The following is a 15,990-nucleotide window of genomic DNA, read 5'->3' as shown; positions in this document are numbered from 1 at the left end:
TGTGCCATATAGTATACCATCTAAGTCTGCCATAAATGATAACAGACTGCCATGCCTGGTGGCACTAAATAAACAGCAAATGCATCCTGCCCCAGCATGCAGCATATCAAAGAATAATGTAGATTAACTTGAAATGGACTGGTATGTTTTTAGAGGGTATTAGAAAGAATCCTAACTATTTTATGGTCAGTGATGAAACAGGAGTGCACATGGAAGTCATGAAACGCCATAAGAATCTTATAGAGTTGTTGCATTAATTTTTCATTTCTTTGACCACAGAATTATACAAGAGATTAGTTTAGGCTATTGGTTTGCAGTAACTGATGCTTTCCAGGTCATTCCTTTTAGAAAAATCAGCATGAAGAAGAGACATCCCCATATATGTCCCTTTCTACCTAATAGAACTTTTAGCAGCAAAAATATTATATTGCTATATTGCAGTGCCAAATCTCACCCTGATCATACTCTGTAATGATGACTCGTGAATCTTTATCTTGTATCCCAGATCAGCTTGATTAACCCCTGGCTCCAAGCCATTCCTCTGTTACTGGAGTCCTGAGAGCTGCATCAAGGATTAAAGTATTATATTTTCAGTTTGGCCATGAAATTAAACAACATATGAAGTCTCAGAATATTAGTAATTTCATTCAGCTTGGGACGTCGGTGGTTAGTCTGATAATGGGGATCTTAAAATGGGTTCTTCCCACTACTTCCTCCTCCTCCTCCCTTCCTTCTACAGGCTAAAGCACCCTGCACTCTGGTCTGCTGGAATCAAAAGTGCTGAAATCGCATACCAGACAGATAGCAGAGCCATATGCATTTGTTCTTTAAAATGTATATGTCAAGCAGGCTGAAGCATTTTATGAGAATTCTCATTAAAAAAAGATTGTTAGGAGAATTATCCCAAAAGGCTTGCAAAAACCCAGCCCATTCCAAATTGAGATTGTTGGGTTTTACATTAGGCTAATATAAATATGTTGATTATTTTTATTTCATATTTAAGCAGAATCCAGTATCAAACGAAACAGGAAGAAAATACCGAACTCAAAGGGACCACATGATATGTAAAGTCATGAGCCTGTGTATTGCCTATTCGTCTACTATTGGAGGACTGACGACCATCACTGGAACTTCAACCAACCTGATATTTGCAGAACAATTCAATACGTGAGAAAAGAGACCAAATTAGTTGTTCTGCTTCTAATTTAACTATTATTTTTCATTCCTGGCCTTTATTAATTCAAGTCGTTTTTATTTTATATCCATGCACTATGCTTCTCCCTTCTCTCAATTAATGTTATCCTTTCAGTTTTAGTACCTCTGCTACACATGCCAACGAGTGCTCTCACGTAACAAAGCCCCTCTTCTTTCTTTGGGAACTGCGCAGCAAAGAGCCTCAGAACTGAGAGCCTGGTTGCTCCACTGGCATTTCTGATCTAGCCTGATGGATGGGTTAAACCCAGCATACAGGTTGGCGACACTTTCCTGTCCCAAAGCAGCTTTCACTGAGGAATTTCCCTTTTTAAAATCCTTATCTACAGTGGAGGCTGCTGGCTACAGTTTCCGAGGGGCTGTAATTCCATTCTGGATTTTGGTTAGAGCCAACCAGAGCTCTAAAGGTGGTATCCAAAGTGCTGTACCCATTTTGGGGATAGGATCCAGCACCTTGGATAGCACCTTTAGAGTTCTGGCTGGTTCTAACTAAAACCCAGAATGGAAACACCACTCCTCCAAAACTGGGGCTGCCAGCCTCTACTGCTTATCCAGGTCTGTCATCTGACCATATACAAAGCTTACCCACATTATTGTTTTGCAGGTCAGTTGACCTTGTTCCAAGTCACATAAATCTTCCATAGATCAGCTAACCAAATACATGAGTGAGTGTCAGTACTTGCCCCCAGCAAACAGCAGCAATAACTCACTGCCTGATAAGCCAAGTCATAAACTTATCCAAAGCTAGGAAAGGAGAAGGCTAAAGGGAGGGGGCAGCTTTACCAGTTCAACAAATCCAAGACAGCATGGCAGAGAGAAGTTCATTTTCTAGTCCAAGGTCTAAACACAGGGATTCAGAAGCAAGGCTGAGGTTTAGGTTCGGGGTCGAGGTGGGGCTGTCGAGATCCGGTACATGGAAACAACACTGTTCCCCCGCAGCTTTGCCCCTGCCTGCTTCCTGGTTTTAACGGCAGCATCCTGGAGCAGCTGCTGGCAATCAGTCCTCTGGTCTCTGAGAGCCTCTCTGTCTTAAATGGACAGAGGCTCGCCTTGCTGCTCTTTGACATGAAGCCACCTTCGCTCTGCTGGGGTCAGTTGTACTTGGCCCTCTAAATCCTCTGGGGAAGCTGCAGCTGGGCATCGCTCCTTCACAGGGGCTGAAGGAGCTCAGGCTACTTCTGTGCTAGTCCCTCCCCCCATGTCTGGAGCCTACCGAGGAGGAGTCCGAGGGAGGCATGACAGTGAGTCACATGATGGTGCTCTTGTAGGTTAGCTGCCGACATGGCTCCATCACAGTCTCCTGACATACTAATTCCTCGTTAGCTACAATGCCAAAAAGCAGAATGCAAAAGTATTTATGAACCATAATTATCGTCCTATCCACTTATCTAGCACTTATATCCAAGCTTTATGGTTTCATCTTGGTTTTGTCCTTGACACTAACCATTTATAATGTCACAATGGAAGGATCCAGCTAAGGCTTAGAATTTTAAGGGTCATAATTATTTCAAATGGGGAGTTGCCACATGTTTAAATATCTCCTGTTGAAATTACTGAGGCTTAGTGAAAAATATTTAACTGGCCAGATCGTGCTCTGTTCTTTCCACTACACAAGTAGGAATCACAAGTAGCCAAGGAAAAGCAGTTTTAAAGTGAGGACTCCGATATCTATATCCAATCATTTCTCTACTGGACCCCAGTGAACACATTGTAAAAATATGACATTCATAGAGATTAAAAAATGACAGCTGGAATGCAGTACCCAAACCAGGATGACAGAATAACAAATGCACAATCATGTCTAAAACCATTATTCCGCAAGTTTGTGAATGTTTTCCTTTTATCAAATCCCATTGAAAACACTGGTGCTGTCTTAGAAACATATTATAAAAGATGGTGACATACCTCGGCCCCAAGAAACTTTACTCACAGCTGAAGATATATAGTTCATGTTATTTCTGAGGCAACTGCACTTGATACTAATTGACAACAATCATGATACCAGTGAGTATGCTGTCAGTTTCACTCTGCATCCCAAATATTTCTAATCTGCTAAAACAATTTCTAGTTGCCAGGAATATTGTCTGTCTGCCACCTGTAATTTGTTAAAAGTTGCATCATTGCAAACTGAATTTTTCACACAAGAATATATCATAGTTACTTTAAAGCAATAAAATAAAAGCATACATATAATCAAATAAGGAAGGACACATTAAAGCTGTCAAACCTCGTTATAAACAAGGCAAGAGAATAATAACCATACCAGAGCAACTCCACCTCTTCTCTAATATGCCATGTGGTTCCATCTTAAGCAACTAGCAGGGCAAGCTGATGTGTGTTTAGTCAGAAGTATGTGCCACTGGGTTCAATGGGTAAGTGTGCATAGGATTGGGCTGCAAAACTCTATTTAGACATGGCATTTGGCCATGACCCTTGGTTTAGCGGCAGCTGCAAGGTCATCTCTCCACTGGAGAATACTATTGTTTTTATTTGAAATATGCCACTGAACGTAAGAGCTGTTTTGCTGGATCATAAGAGCTACTTCACTGGATCATACCAATGGGCCTCCAGGTCAGGCATTCTGTTTCCAGCTGTAGCCAGCCAGATGCCTCTGGGAGCTCCTCAAACAGGACATGTAAGGGATGGTCTTCCCACGTTGTTTGTTCAGAGATGGACTGCCTCTGAGTATGGAAGTTGGTTTTGTGCCACTTTGGAATTTGTCAAGATGCAGAAAAATGCCCACCATAATTTCCAAGAGTAAATGGCAGAAATATTTATCCAGCACAAACAGACATTTGCTTTAAACTATTGAGCCATTTTGTAGTGTGGAAAGAATCTCAGAGCTAAACTGACCACGTGACTTGACCTACTAGCCAGCCATTATTTATGGTTACCACAACAGTGTGCAGAGAACCTGAAGGTGAGGAGGGTCCTTTCTCTCACGCTGCTAGCAAAGAATCGGCATGAATCCTTCTGTCTACTCCTGACTTTATCCAGAGCCCAGAATGAAGTGAACAACCAACCTTTCCTTCCTCTGTGTTTCCTCTGCATGTCAGATGACCAGAAGAAAGGAGATGTCTTGTCTCTTATGCCTGCCATACCCTTCTGAGTTGGAGAATAGGGGAGCTTGGTACTGGGTATCCATGTACAGACAGTCCTAAGTGTTGAAGGGCAGTTCCCGTAAGTGACCTGGCAACCAGATGGTCATGTTCAAATGTTATATGAAAAGAAGCCCCATAAATCATCATTTTCCCTACTTCTGCAAACCCTACTTTACAGAACAGGATCATGTGGGGAGGAAGAATGTTATAGAACAAAGTTTATAGGGTAGTAGTCTGACATTCTCACATCTATTATTCTATTGTGATGGTTGAGGGAGGTTTTTAAAAGATATATTTAAGGTTGCAAGATTACAACCCAGAAAACATTCATTACCCTTAAATATATCAGTGAAGTGGAAGATGAGGAAATGCATAGCTGTGAGAATTGTAATAATAACACAATGGAAAAGTCAGGTGAAATCACTGAATACTGGGAATCAACTTATTATGGATATGTTAACTAATCAGATCAGATGTGCACGGAGACAAGAAAAGTCTGATAAGTTTAAAATTGGTTGGGAATTGTTTTTTTGAGACACATAGCCAATATGAAAAAGGACACATTAAGGGTTCCATTGCAGTGATTTGTTGGAATATTAGCAAAAACATTGTGACAAATGCACTGTTTGCTGTGATATCTATAGGTCAGGTATATAATTTCTTTTCTTTAAATAATTATATTCATTACTGTTTGTTTTTAATGTAGTATTTCGCTAAATGGCTTATTCTGTTAAAAGTATTTGCTTAAAAATATTTGGTTAAAAAGAAGTGGGGTGTGGGATAGCCGCAATTGCTCCCATCTGTCCCACCAAAATGGTCCTTTTGTCCATTTTCCTCCCCCACCTGTCGTGGTGAGCAAGACTCCACATTTACCTTACTGCAGGCAGAGAACGACAGACAAATAGATGAGAAATGGCTCATAGCAGCCACAGCTATTTCATCTCCCACTTTAAGGTACATACATCTTCCCAGATGTAACTGGCCACCCAATGTACATTCCGGAATCTAATAAATAGCTTGAGTAAAATGAAATGTGCCATGAAAGGAGAAATTGTGGCAAAAGTGGACCACAGAAAGAATTTGGATTAGAGACAGATGAAGCAACATAGGGGGACATGTAAGAAGCCAATGAACTGAGCTGGCATTCAGCAGAGGGGAAATGACAATGCCCCAAATGAAGAAATATTAATAGTAATCAGTCATTAATGTCATCAGGGTCTGTAGCCTTCCAGGCTGTGGCTGCTCCTCTGCGTTTCATTTGGCTATGATTTAGTTCCACTGTTCTTGATCGTTTCTGGGCGGGGGGGCGGGGGTAATCAAAGTAATTTTTAAAATCTTAAGAACATCCTTAAGGAAATAAAAACCTTATTGCAGGGTGATAAATTTATCCCTGATAGAGCAATTTTATCATGATCTATATTGCTGGTATGAATCATTTTCAGTCAGTACAGAATATGATTAATGCAGATTACACAGCAAGAACCATGCAAGAAGGTGAAGATAGGAGCTGAGCAGTTAGAAAAACAGGTTTCTAGTCTTGTCTCTGTAGGAACATATCCATGTGACAGGCCCAAGTCTCTAAGGTCAAAGGTAGATAGTTTTCAGCATATGTGTTACTGGAAAGCTAGTTGGACAAAAAGTGTGCCTGAGCAATCCTAGATGAGCAATTATGATGATATAATCTTACATAGTTTGGATTACTATAACCCACATTCGGAGGGGGGAATGGCCACAGCAGCTAGATGGCCATAGAATATCTGGTTTCCTGGAAACTGACCTCCCCCCACTTCCGTGCTGCCTCGGAAGCAGCGTGGAACAGCCCTGTGCTCCGCGTTTGCAAGAGGAGTGCAGAACAGCCAAAAAGGGGCGTTCTGCGGTGGGGAGGGTGGAAATGCCTGTACGACACATCCAATATGTCAGACAGCAGCCTCCTCCCCGGCTCAGCCCTCCTGCAGCTAGCCAGCCACAGTCGGCTGTCTAGCCAAAAATGCAGGGCAGGAGAAGCATGGAGGGAACGATCATCACTGTGCTTCTCCTGCCCTGCATTGGATAGGCACCTATCTGAATAGGATTGCACCCTTAGCTACCCTCTTTCATTGAGCAGCACAGCTTGTGCATTTTCCAGTACACAGACTGGTTAACGCTGATTCCCACCTTTTAATTTTGAGATAGTGCTATCACCCCATTGTGGCTGCATTGGAGCTTCACTTTAAACCAGGAATCCTGGCTTAATAAACCATGATTAGGGATGTCCAGTGTCAGGAAAAAGCCTTTTTTAGGCTTACCAGAGTTCTGCGGTATGTCCAACTCGGCTTGCATTTGCGAGCCAAGTTGCGGGTTTGAAGTGTTCTAGGTTTTTTTATTTGTGAAAGTAGGTATTTATGCAAATTGCAGCTGCAATTCACACAAATTACACAAATCGTGGCTGAAATTTGTGCAAATTGCAGGTGCAATTTGCACAAATGTCTACTTCCACAAATTAAAAAAAATATGGAAAATCCACTAGCTAGTCCATCTCGCTGCAGACTGAGTCCGGCCAGCTAGTGGAAGCTGAGCTGAATTCTGGAGGGCCAAGCTGATGAAAGCTTGTCGAGCCCCAACCCCCAGACAGATTCGTCCAACATCCCAAACCATGATGTGAACAAGAAATGTGCTTGTGCATGCAACCCATTAGCTCGTTCCTTCACAATAATGGGTAAACAAACCAGAAAGGGATAGCTTTGTGTTTAATTCGAACCCAGGATTATGGTTGTACTCCCAAACAAGCCAGAATAACAAAATAGCTTTAAACCAGTATTTGTTGTTGGTTTACAAGTCCTTGCTTGTTTAAGTAGACTTAGGGCACAATCCTATGCAGATAGGCAGCCGCCCCTGAACTCGGAGGTGACCACCTATCCAATGCAGGGCAGGAGAAGCACAGCGAGGATTGTTCCCTCTCTGCTTCTCCTGTCCTGCATTTTCAGATAGACAGCCGATTGTGGCTGTCTAGCCACAGGAGGGCAGAGCGGGAGAGGAGGCTGCTGGACAACACATTGGATGTGTTGTACAGGCATTTCTGCCCTCCCCACCCTGGAACGCCCCCCAGGAATGCCCCATTTTGGCCGCTCTGCGCTCCTCTTGCGAGCATGGAACATGGGGCTTTTCTGCACTGCCTGCAAGACAGCGCAGAAGTGGAGGAAGGTCGGTTCTCCAGGAAAACCAGATATCCTATGGCCATCTACCCACTGACTAACGATAATAGGATTGCTCCCTCCATCACAATCTCAGGTTCAGACATAATTTGAAAGGAAGAGGTAAGCAGTAGTGAATGGCCTCATGCTGCTCATTCGCAGTTTGGCTTATTAAGGTAGGATATCTGGCTAAACATGATGTACAAATATGTCCAAGCTGACTGCCATTTTTCACATGATGATGAACTTCTCTTCTGAATGGTAACATCTTCTTTAGCATGCCCTAGAGGACTTTAGCTTTGCCTACACCTTAAAGACATACAAAATCTCATAGTATGAAGATGCATTTCAGAGGAATTGTAGGGGTATTGGCTAGAAGTCATACAGGGAAGCTTCAGCATTTCAAAAATGAAATGCTGTAAAATGAAAGAGGACAGCAGATCACTTTTTGTCACTTGCTATGTCCTCCTGTATATCAGCAAATTAAGGATCTTTCTAAACTATCATTTAGGTACAACAAATTGGTAGTTGTTACCAGTTGGGGATGACAAAGACAACAGGATAACTGTGCATTCACCTCAGATGAGGCACAAGTCCAAGGAAAGGATCCTCACCTCAGAGGTATTCGGACCACCTCAGAATCTGAGGTGGCTTGGATTAGGATAGTCTGAGGAAATGCATGTTGCTCTAAGACTACAGAATCACTTTGGAGCCTTGGGAGGGCTTCTAAGGTTGTTGTTTTTAAATTACTATTTGATACATTTTTGTAACCTCCCCCAGGCTGTCCATGAATGGAAAATGCCAGGCCGAGAGGTGGGAGGGTGGAGTTTTGTGTAGTTTTTTTGCAAAGGAGGAGGGTGTAGTTTTGTGACTGAAAGCCCTAGCTTCCAATCAGGGAAGGACATTACGAGGGCTCTCCTTTTACTTTTTGTCAAAGTGCTTTTGGGAGGATGTAGAAAGTATATATCAGAAGCTGTGACTGGTGCAAATTGAGCAGAAAAGAAAATTATTTTTAAAGCCTCAAATACAGTTTCATATATTTATAACTCTCTAACCCCTGCAAGTATCCTTCTGACATTTTGGAGGGAACTTACCTTGGGGCACATCTACACTGAATGCCATGTTCATACAAATTGCCCACAAAACCACAGAGAAGGGCATCAAAATGTTTTTGTTTGTTTTTTAATCTCAAACTTTAAAAGTGCCTATTTATCTGAAGTTTGGCAGGCTTAATCCCCTCAGACTATTATGCCTGAAAATGTTATCCAGCTCAGCCTCCAAATTAAAAAAGTTATAGGCATTTGTTGATTTTTCCTCTTATAGTCAATGGGGAAGATATCTGAAGCTTCAGAAAATGAGATGAGGCAACCCTCTCGGATTCAAGGTGAAGTGATGTTAATCTGAATCACTGGGCTGAGGCAACCCTCTGTCCAAGCCAACGAGGTGGGTTCCAAGACATTTTTTTTTCTGTGCACAGCTCTAAAAAAATAGTAGTAGTACAGAAAACACCGTTTGTATTGTGACTGATTCTCACAGCCCATTGCATACAAACTGATGTTGTGCTTTTTCAAGTTCACCTTGGTATGCCAGGCTATTTTGGCATTCCAGATAACATGAATTTTGCGACCTGCCCCCTTTCTCTGAAAGAGCTGGTCCAATAAAAGATGTTGCCTTGCTTATTTTGTAACTTTCAGATCAAGCCTGAAACCTTTGTCCCAGAAAGAGTTTAATAAGATCAAACAAAGCTCTTCACTTAATGAAACCTTTTCTCATTATAGAAAATCTCTATGTTTGTTAAGCTGTTGATCTGTGTCTGACTTTGAACTATGGTGAGTTCAGGCTATTGCTGTGCAGAGTGTTGCATCACTCAAGGGAAGTTGCCATGCATAAGGCACTAAGCCTCTGACTAGAATTGCTCCCCAAAGGACTCTTTCCAGTGGCATCGCTCATATATCTCTGCCTCAAAAGGTTCAATGTCACACAGAAGACAAAATTGTAAGATACCATAGCAGCTTATTTTACATGCTTTAGTATCATAGGCATGTAATAATCCTGAAGTTAAGTACTTATAAATACCATATTACTCACAAAGGCACAGTTTCCATGATTTCAAGATTGGCTAAAATGACTTTAGCCAACGTTTTGGACAGAGTCTTTTGCAACTTAATTATTTGTCATGTTATTATTCAATGATGTGTTTGCCTTAGCATCATGAGTAGTGGTGCCACCTAATCTGTTTCTAATTCCTACATGAGTATGCTACCGTTATTTTTTAGTTAATATTTACTTAATTATGAAGTGGTTAGTTCTGTTGCAGGGGTTGGGGAGAAGGATTCCTTTAAAATTCTGTAACATCAAATCACATCAGTCAGACATTATACTGTTCAATTAACTGAGCACAATCAATTATTTAAGAGGAGCAGAATTTTCCCCATTATATATAACTGAACTGCTTGGTGTGCCTAGCAATCATAGTGCATTTAGCAGTCAGTGGCCCTGTTCAGATGCGTTTGGGGAGAGGGTGGTTAGGGTAACTGCAAGAGGGGAGGGCTTGTGAAACCATGATGCACAGGCCCATCAGACAATCGCGGAACCATGTGGTGCCATGTGGTTCCGCTAACCACCCCCTCTGTAGTTATTGCAATCGTCCTGGTGTGGTTACCATCCATCCTGTCATCCCCTGTGGTGTGAACAGGCTCCCAGCAGCTGGTCCAGCATCCAAAATGGCCACATGGGTATAGAGAAAGTCCATGGTGGCTAGAGTGTTGCTGGAAGTGGCACATGCTCTGGCCAGCAGACTCTATGATCTTGGCCTTCAAGTCCAACGGAGCCCATTTTAACTACCAGGGAGCCTACCAGATGATACAGTAAGCCACTCCAGGGGTCCTTAACCCTGTTGCAGGGAGATGGTTTGCCGGGGTGGCTTATTAACCATGAGGAACATTTCTCCCTACCCCCATGGCATGCTAAGCCACCATGGTTAGCAAAAAATGCCTAACCATCATGGCTTAGATGACATCTGAACAGGGCCACTGGGTAGATTCTGACAATCAAGTTGCTCACACAATACACATTCAGAACATCCTACAGAGTTCCTGGTTCATTTTTCACTCAAAAACAGTATTCTAATATATAATATCTTCTTTGATTTCAGTTAATCATTGCTGTAAATAGGAAGTTTTGCCTTGGCAGTTTCAGAGCTTGTTACAGTTCACAGATAAAATTCAGAACCTAGGAAAAACTTCAGTACAACCCCAGTATAATACAATCCCAATAAGCAGTACAAGTGTATTCTAATTTATTAATCATTATAGTTCACCGAGCTTATATAGTCTTTGGAATACATAGATTAGAATAATAGAATAGTAGGGTTGGAAGGGGCCTATAAGACCATCAAGTCCACCCCCTTGCTCAGTGCAGGAATCTAAGTCAAAGCATCCAGGGATGTACGAAAATCACTTACCGTTTCGCGGATTCATTTGCGGCGGGGGGGAGGTGCTCCGTCCCTCCTCCCGGAATTCTTGACGGGGGGAGGCACTCCAGTTGGCCCCCCTGGAATCTCGCCCGGACGGCTTCACTCTGCGGTGATTCCGCGGAGCTGCCGGCTGGCTCCGCCTGCGGCCGGACATCTGATTGCTGGGCAGCAGGGATGCAAATGGCGGTGGCCGTAGCCACCGCCACTTGCGTCCCTGTAGTGAACCGTGATAGGCTATGTAAGTATTTACGTAGCCTATCACAGCAGGCTTAAAAAAAATAAGTGTATGCAAATGGCAGCGGCTACGGCGGCCGCCATTTGCGTTCTGTATTTTTCGCCGTTTTAGCCTACGTAAATATTTACGTAGGCTATTACGGCGAAATAAAGGGGAACGCAAATGACGTAGTGGGCACCATTTGCGTTCCCCTTTTTTTGGCCGTAATAGCCTACGTAAATATTTACGTAGGCTTAAATGGCGAAAAATACAGAACGCAAATGGCGGCCGCCGTAGCTGCCATTTGCGTACGGGTTTTTTTTTTTTTAAGCCTGCTGGGATAGGCTATGTAAATACTTATGTAGCCTATCATGGCCTCTGCAGGGACACAAAAGGCGTCCCTGCGTTAGCCAACATAGGCTATGTATGTATTTACGTAGCCTATCATGGCCGTGAAGAAGAAGCAAATGGCGGCCGCAGGGCGGCCGCCATTCGCAAGCCGGCGCCGACGGGAGCAGGTAAGTGCTCCGTTTCGCGCAATTTCCGTGGGGTGGGGGGTGGGAGAGTCGTCCCACCCAACTTTCGTGGGTTGGGGGAGTCGGGGGCTTTGTTCCACAATGGATTTCGGGGGGCCGAATGCACTTGCATTCGGCCTCACCGAGATCTGTCGCGGAATTCTCTGACATCCCTAAAAGCATCCCTGAAACTGGATGGCTGTCCAGCTTCATCTTGAATTCCTCCAGTGTGGGAAAGCCCACTACCTCCCTAGGTAATTGGTTCCATTGTTGTATTGCTCTAACAGTCAGGACGATTTTCCTGATGTTCAGCCGGAATCTGGCTTCCTGTAATTTGAGCCCATTATTCCGTATTCCTAAATTCTAGGATGATGGAGAAGAAATCTGGGCCTTCCTTTCTGTGACATCCCTTCAAGTACTTGAAGAGTGCTATCATAGCTCCCCTCAGTCTTCTCTTCTCAAGGCTAAACATGCCCAGTTCTTTCAGTCTCTCCTCACAGGGCGTTGTTTCCAGTCCCCTGATCATCTTCATTGCCCTCTCCAGTTTGTCTGCATCCTTCTTAAAGTGTGGTGCCCAGAACTGGACACAGTACTCCAGATGAGGCCTAACCAGTACTGAGTTGAGGGGAACTAGTACTTCCTGGGATTTGGAAGCTATGCTTCTATTAATGCATCCCAAAAGAGCATTTGCCTTTTTTGCAGCCACATCACATTGTTGGCTTATATTTAGCCACAACAATTCCAAGATCCCTCTCACTTGTAGTCTTGTTGAGTCAGCTTTGCCCATCTTGTAGCTGTGCATTTGGTTTCTTTTTCCTAGGTGCAGAACTTGGCATTTATCCCTATTAAATTTATTCTGTTGTTTTCTGCCCAGCACTCCAGCCTATCAAGATCACTTTGAATTCTGTTTCTGTCTTCCAGGGTATTAGCTATCCTACCCAATTTTGTGTCATCTGCAAATTTGATCAGAATTCCCTGCACCTCCTCCTCCAAGTCATTAATAAAAATGTTGAAGAGCACTGGGCCCAGGACTGAGTCCTGTGGTACCCCGCTTGTTACCTCTCCCCAGTGTGAGAAATCCCATTGATAAACACTCTTTGACTCTGATTCTGTAGCCAACTGTAGATCCACCTGATCATTGTTTCATCTAGCCCACTTTGAGCTAGTTTGCTCATCAGGATATCATGGGGCACTTTGTCGAAAGCTTTGCTGATGTTGAGGTACATTATGTCCACAGCATTCCCACAGTCCACAAGGGAGGTTACCTGATCAAAAAATGAGATCAGACTAGGGATGTACGAAAGTCACTTACCTTTCGCAGATTATGTTGATGGGGGGGGAGGCATTCTGTCCCTCCCCCCGGAATCCTCGCCGGGCGGGGAGGCGCTCCGTTCCTCCCCCCCCGGAATCCTCCGTGGCCGGCTGTGCTCCATGGCAGCTCCGCGGAGCAGCCGGCCAGACCCAGCCAGGCCAGAGCCGTCCGCAGCCGGATTTCCGGCCGCGGAGGGCTCGGGGGGGGGAAACACGTACGCAAATGGCCACCACCATTTGCGTTCCTTAGTTTGGGCCTTCTTAGTCTATGTAAATATTTACATAGACTAAGACGGCCCAAACTAAGGAACGCAAATAGCGTAGCCACCGCCATTTGCGTACACCTTTTTTTTACCCAGTTATTTTAGGCTACTTAAGTTTTTACGTAGGACTATAAGGAAGGCTGAGCGCCGAAGAATTGATGCTTTCGAACTGTGGTGCTGGAGAAGACTCTTTCGAGTCCACTGGACTGCAAGGAGGTCAAATCAGTCCATCCTAAAGGAAATCAACCCTGAGTGCTCATTGGAAGGACAGATACTGAAGCTGAAGCTGAAATATTTTGGCCACCTAATGCGAAGAGAAAACTCTCTGGAAAAGACCCTGATGCTGGGAAAGACTGAAGGCAAAAGGAGAAGGGGACGGCAGAGGATGAGATGGCAGATAGCATCACGGATGCAATGAATATGGACTTGAGCATGCTCCGGGAGAGAGTGCAGGACAGGAAGGCCTGGCGTGCTATGGTCCATGGGGTCACGAAGAGTCGGACACGACTGAACGACTGAACAACAACAAAAACGTCTGGGTAAAAAAAAAAAAAGTGTACGCAAATGGTGGCGGCCGTAGCCACCATTTTTTTTTTTTACCCAGATGTTTTAGGCTATGCAAAAACTTACGTAGCCTATCACGTCTCTGTAAAAAAAAAAAAAAAAGCTGCAAATAGCGGCAGCAGCCGGTTGGAAGACCAGCTGCTGCCGCCGAAGCCGCTGCCGGAGCCGCCACCGCTTGGAAGATCCGTCCCAGGTAAGTCTCGTCCCAGGGGGGATCTGCGGGGGGGGCGGGGGGTGGCAGGCCGTTCCGCCACAGATTTCGGGGGGCCGAATGCACTGGCATTCGGCCTCACCATGATCTGTGGCAGATTTCTCTGCCATCCCTAGATCAGACTAGTCTGGCAGGATTCATTCTTGACAAATCCATGTTCGCTTTGAGTAGGTGCTTACAGACTGATTACTTTATAATCTGCTCCAGAATTTTCCCAGGGATTGATGTCAGACTGACTGGTCTGTAGTTCCCAGGTTCCTCCTTTTTGCCCTTTTTGAAGATAGGGACAACATTAGCCCTCCTCCAGTCATCTGGCACTTCACCCATCCTCCATGATTTCTCAAAGATAATCGACAGTGGTTCTGAGAGTTCTTCTGCCAGTTCCTTTATTACTCTAGGATGCAGTTCATCTGGCCCTGGAGATGTGAACTCATTCAAAGTAATTAGGTGTTCCTTGACTATATGCCTGTCGATCTCAAGCTGCAATCCTGCCCCTTCAGCCTGTACTTCTCCTTTGCCGGGGGGTCACAGACCCTCTTTTGGGAGAAGACTGAGCCAAAGTAGGAATTGAGCACTTCTGCCTTTTCCTTGTCATCTGTTATCATTCTGCCATCCTTATTTAATAGTTGAACCACCATTTCTTTCCTCTGCCTTTTACTATGCACGTAGCTGAAGAAAGCCTTTTTGTTGCTTTTAGCATCCCTTGCTAACCTCAGCTCGTTCTCAGCTTTAGCCTTCCTGACATCATCCCTGCAATTCTGTGCTACTTGCCTGTACTCTTCCTTTGTATCTTGGCCTTCCTTCCACTTCCTGGATGTGTCTTTTTTGTTGTTTTCAGGTCATCTCTAAGCTTTTTGTGAAGCCTTGTTATACTTAGTTATACTTTATACCCTTAGTTATACTTTATACTTTATACCCCGAAGAGTCAGACATATATAAAACCAACATTTTAGCAACATGAAATGCAGTAGTTGAAAGTGCCAGGGCTAATGATGGTGTATTATTATTGAAAGGGCTTGTTTCTTGACGATCTCATCCTACTTTTGTCCCCTAAATAAAAGGCTAGTTCATATCTCATATCCTATCTACGATATCATCTAGTATAATATGAATATTATATATCTGGGAACTTGGGCACATTTTAAAATAAACCTTTGAAAAGAGGGAAAAGTCACCACCTTCACCGCCAGACTACTTTTGGATGCCTGTGGCAATTATGTCTGTTCCTCTCTCCCAAAGTTAAGTAGTACTAAGGAATGGAAAGTCAGATGAAACAAAGGAGTAAGATTAGAACCCAGTGACCTAGGCCAGTGTTTGTTTGTTTAGCATTTGTTTGTTTGTTTATATATGTGTGTTTTTTACCCCACCTTTCTAATGCGTATGCTTTAGTCAGGGCAGTTTACAATGATTAAAATCACAACATCGCAATAAAGCCGTAATATCAAACAAAACACAATAAAGGCAGGCACAGCAGATAAAACACAATTTTCAGATAAAGCATTATCTACTTGGTAGATAATGGTAAATTTTAAAAAAGTCTTCAATAACTGATGGAAGACAACTAGGGAGGAGTGGCAATTAATGGGGCAAGGTGTTCCATAATATTGGTATGGCCACTGAGAAGACCCTATCTCTTATTCCAACCAGCCATGCTTTTACCATAGGTGGAACACAGGGAAGAGACTTTCCACTTTATCTCAATGGGTGGGCAAACTGCTACAGAAGTTTGCACTATTGATGCTAAATGAATGTGCAGTAAGGCATTCAGATCTACATTTTGGATGGAGCCATATTCCATCTTCACTTCCTGATAAAGCAGTCATCCATCCATCTTCAGACCTATTGCTGGACATGTTTTTCTGGTGAGGTGTAGCATGGCTGCAGCCCATCCCACGGACCTTGGTTTAACACATATCTTGCTTTTCAAATGCAACCCCATGTCTTAATGTAGGTT

General features: G+C 43.7%; 1 protein-coding gene across 2 annotated transcripts in view; it reads left to right on the top strand.

Annotated features, from left to right (window-relative positions):
- The window catches only part of SLC13A1 (solute carrier family 13 member 1), a 67,872-nt gene that overhangs the window by 26,369 nt on the left and 25,513 nt on the right, over positions 1–15,990 (top strand). The window contains exon 7 of one of the 2 annotated variants that reach the window (XM_084811827.1): positions 1,007–1,167. In XM_084811827.1, the coding sequence (XP_084667953.1) occupies positions 1,007–1,167 (161 nt within the window). Of the gene's footprint in view, positions 1–1,003; positions 1,168–15,990 lie in introns of both variants that reach the window. The other variant, XM_084811826.1, reaches the window with a different exon arrangement.

Source organism: Heloderma suspectum, chromosome 7 (assembly GCF_057233095.1).
Source record: "Heloderma suspectum isolate Gila_16-S chromosome 7, 16-S_ref, whole genome shotgun sequence".
NCBI classification, from domain to species: Eukaryota; Metazoa; Chordata; class Lepidosauria; order Squamata; family Helodermatidae; genus Heloderma; species Heloderma suspectum.
The sequence above is the reverse complement of the archived record's forward strand: the minus strand, read 5'-3'. Positions and strand labels throughout refer to the sequence as shown.